Genomic DNA, 1,941 nt, shown 5'->3' with positions numbered 1-1,941 from the left:
TAAAATGGCCCGTCCAGATTATCTGGGAGTTGTTGGCAAGACTTACTATCCAATAACGTACTTGTTCAAAGTAACTCTAACATCTTACTTCTAAATTAATGAAAACTATTTACCACTGTTTAAAAAAAATATATATATAAAAATTGATTTTTCACCAACCTGCTTGAGTTTGAAGACTTCAATATTCCTCACATGGTAAGCGCTTCGAATTGTTTGCTGGTTGTACGGTGGACATTCAAAGTGGCCTGAAACATTGAGGGGGGGGAAAAAGAGTAGTTGCCTGAATCAACAATTCCCTCCTAACACTGTTTGCAAGCTAGCTTCTTGAGGTCATATAGAGACCAATCCCAAATACAAGGCTGCCAGTAATCAGAGGAGACACTGTATTTCCTTTACACGAGGCCTACACCAGCAGGCTGCTAACTTTTTATGTGCGAGGCAAATAAGTTGTAAGAATCTATCTACAACAATGAGCGTTTCTTCCATTCTGTGTCTTATTTTCATAAATATAGGAAATACAGTAATTCAGTTGTGGAAACAAAAGACAGGAGTTTGACTCCAATACTTAAAACCCAGGACCTGCCTGAAACAAGTAACTTTTGGAACAAAGATTTATGTGCTTAACTCCCAAATGAGGTTTTGTCCCTCTCTGGTGAGATGACACCCCTCATTACTTTCCCGCACCCCTCACCTCCGCAGTTACACTGCACAGCCACACGCAATCACATAGAGCGCGCACTGGTCGCTGCACCACCATAACACATATGTATCTGCTATTATCATGGCTACACATGCAAACATGCTGGCACAGCCAAAGAACATAAGGTAGACAGGAACAAGCAAAAGTAGGCCATCAACATCGTGAGAGCAGAGAGCAAGCCTCTGACTGGCCACTGATCAGAACATAAGTTCAGACCTAACAGGTCAGAGGTATAAACCAAAAGAACACAAGGCGTTGAACCAGATCTGCCTCTTGACTCGGGCCACTGAGGCTGTGATTTTTGTGTTTCATCAAGAGTGCTGCCACCAACCGTGAAAATACAGCTTAAGAGACTCAGCAGCAGCTTAAACATGCCTGTAACTGCCCACAGGCACCACAGCCTCTGGAAGCGCAAAAGGGATGCAGTCTCCAACTTCACCTGCTGAATGCCTAGCAGAGCTCCTACATACTCTTAAGAATGAAAAGAAAAATTCCTTTTTCAGTTGTAAGCATTACTGTCAAAAAAGTCCCATCTCCCACATACAATACTCAGGCATGCAAACCGTATGCTCAATAACAACAAATTTAGGTCTTGAATACAAATATGCGTAACCAGGAGGAACTGATCTCGAGATGTACTGACACCAAGACTGAGGTCAGGGCTGTACATTTGTACAATATCACACTTATACATCGACTGTTTCACACAAGGAAAACTAAATAGTCTTGCATTGCCATGCTGAAAGGGCACTGCCATGGAAAAGTCAAGACTGTTCCAATAAAAACATTCAAAAGTCACGTTGCTCCCGGCTGAGGTTGCCAGGCAGCTACTGAATCATCTACTGCCTCAAGAAAAACCTGCATGTTGAGCCAAGAGAGGTTTCCAGCATAAGAGTCAGTTCAGAGAAGAGAAGGAACAGCCAGACACTCCTCGGGCTCAGCACCACCCTCCCTACTGCCCACCCAGCCAGTTCTGCTCTGTCCTGCCATACCTTTCCGGTAGTCGTGAGACTTGAAGATGCCCGAGATGCCGCCAATCCTCACGCCACGGAACCGCACCACACCCGCATAACCTAGGGGAGATGGGAGCGCTGCTCGTCACGGCGGGGCCAGGGCAGGCCAAGGGGTTGGAGGGGAAAACGCCGCCGGGGCAGGGTGAGTGGGGGGAAACCCTACCGAGGTAGTAGATGTTGGGTGCCACCCCCCCGCCGTAGGGCAGCTCCTGCCGGGGGGTGGGCGCG

At 46.7% G+C, this 1,941-nt stretch overlaps 1 protein-coding gene across 1 annotated transcript in view; it reads right to left on the bottom strand.

Moving 5' to 3' along the window:
• DBR1 (debranching RNA lariats 1) overlaps positions 1 to 1,937 on the bottom strand; it is a gene marked incomplete at its 5' end in the record, with an annotated part of 11,293 nt that extends 9,356 nt beyond the window's left edge. Inside the window, 3 exons of the mRNA XM_009644417.2 lie at positions 160 to 245; positions 1,693 to 1,773; positions 1,877 to 1,937. Coding sequence (XP_009642712.2) covers positions 160 to 245; positions 1,693 to 1,773; positions 1,877 to 1,937 — 228 coding nt within the window. The remainder of the gene's footprint in view (positions 1 to 159; positions 246 to 1,692; positions 1,774 to 1,876) is intronic.
• Between the last annotated feature and the right edge of the window lie 4 nt (positions 1,938 to 1,941).

Source organism: Egretta garzetta, unplaced genomic scaffold (assembly GCF_000687185.1).
Source record: "Egretta garzetta isolate BGI_Z169 unplaced genomic scaffold, ASM68718v1 scaffold448, whole genome shotgun sequence".
In the NCBI taxonomy this organism is placed as follows: Eukaryota; Metazoa; Chordata; class Aves; order Pelecaniformes; family Ardeidae; genus Egretta; species Egretta garzetta.
Note: the sequence above shows the minus strand (reverse complement) of the source record. Positions and strands in the feature narration are given on the sequence as shown.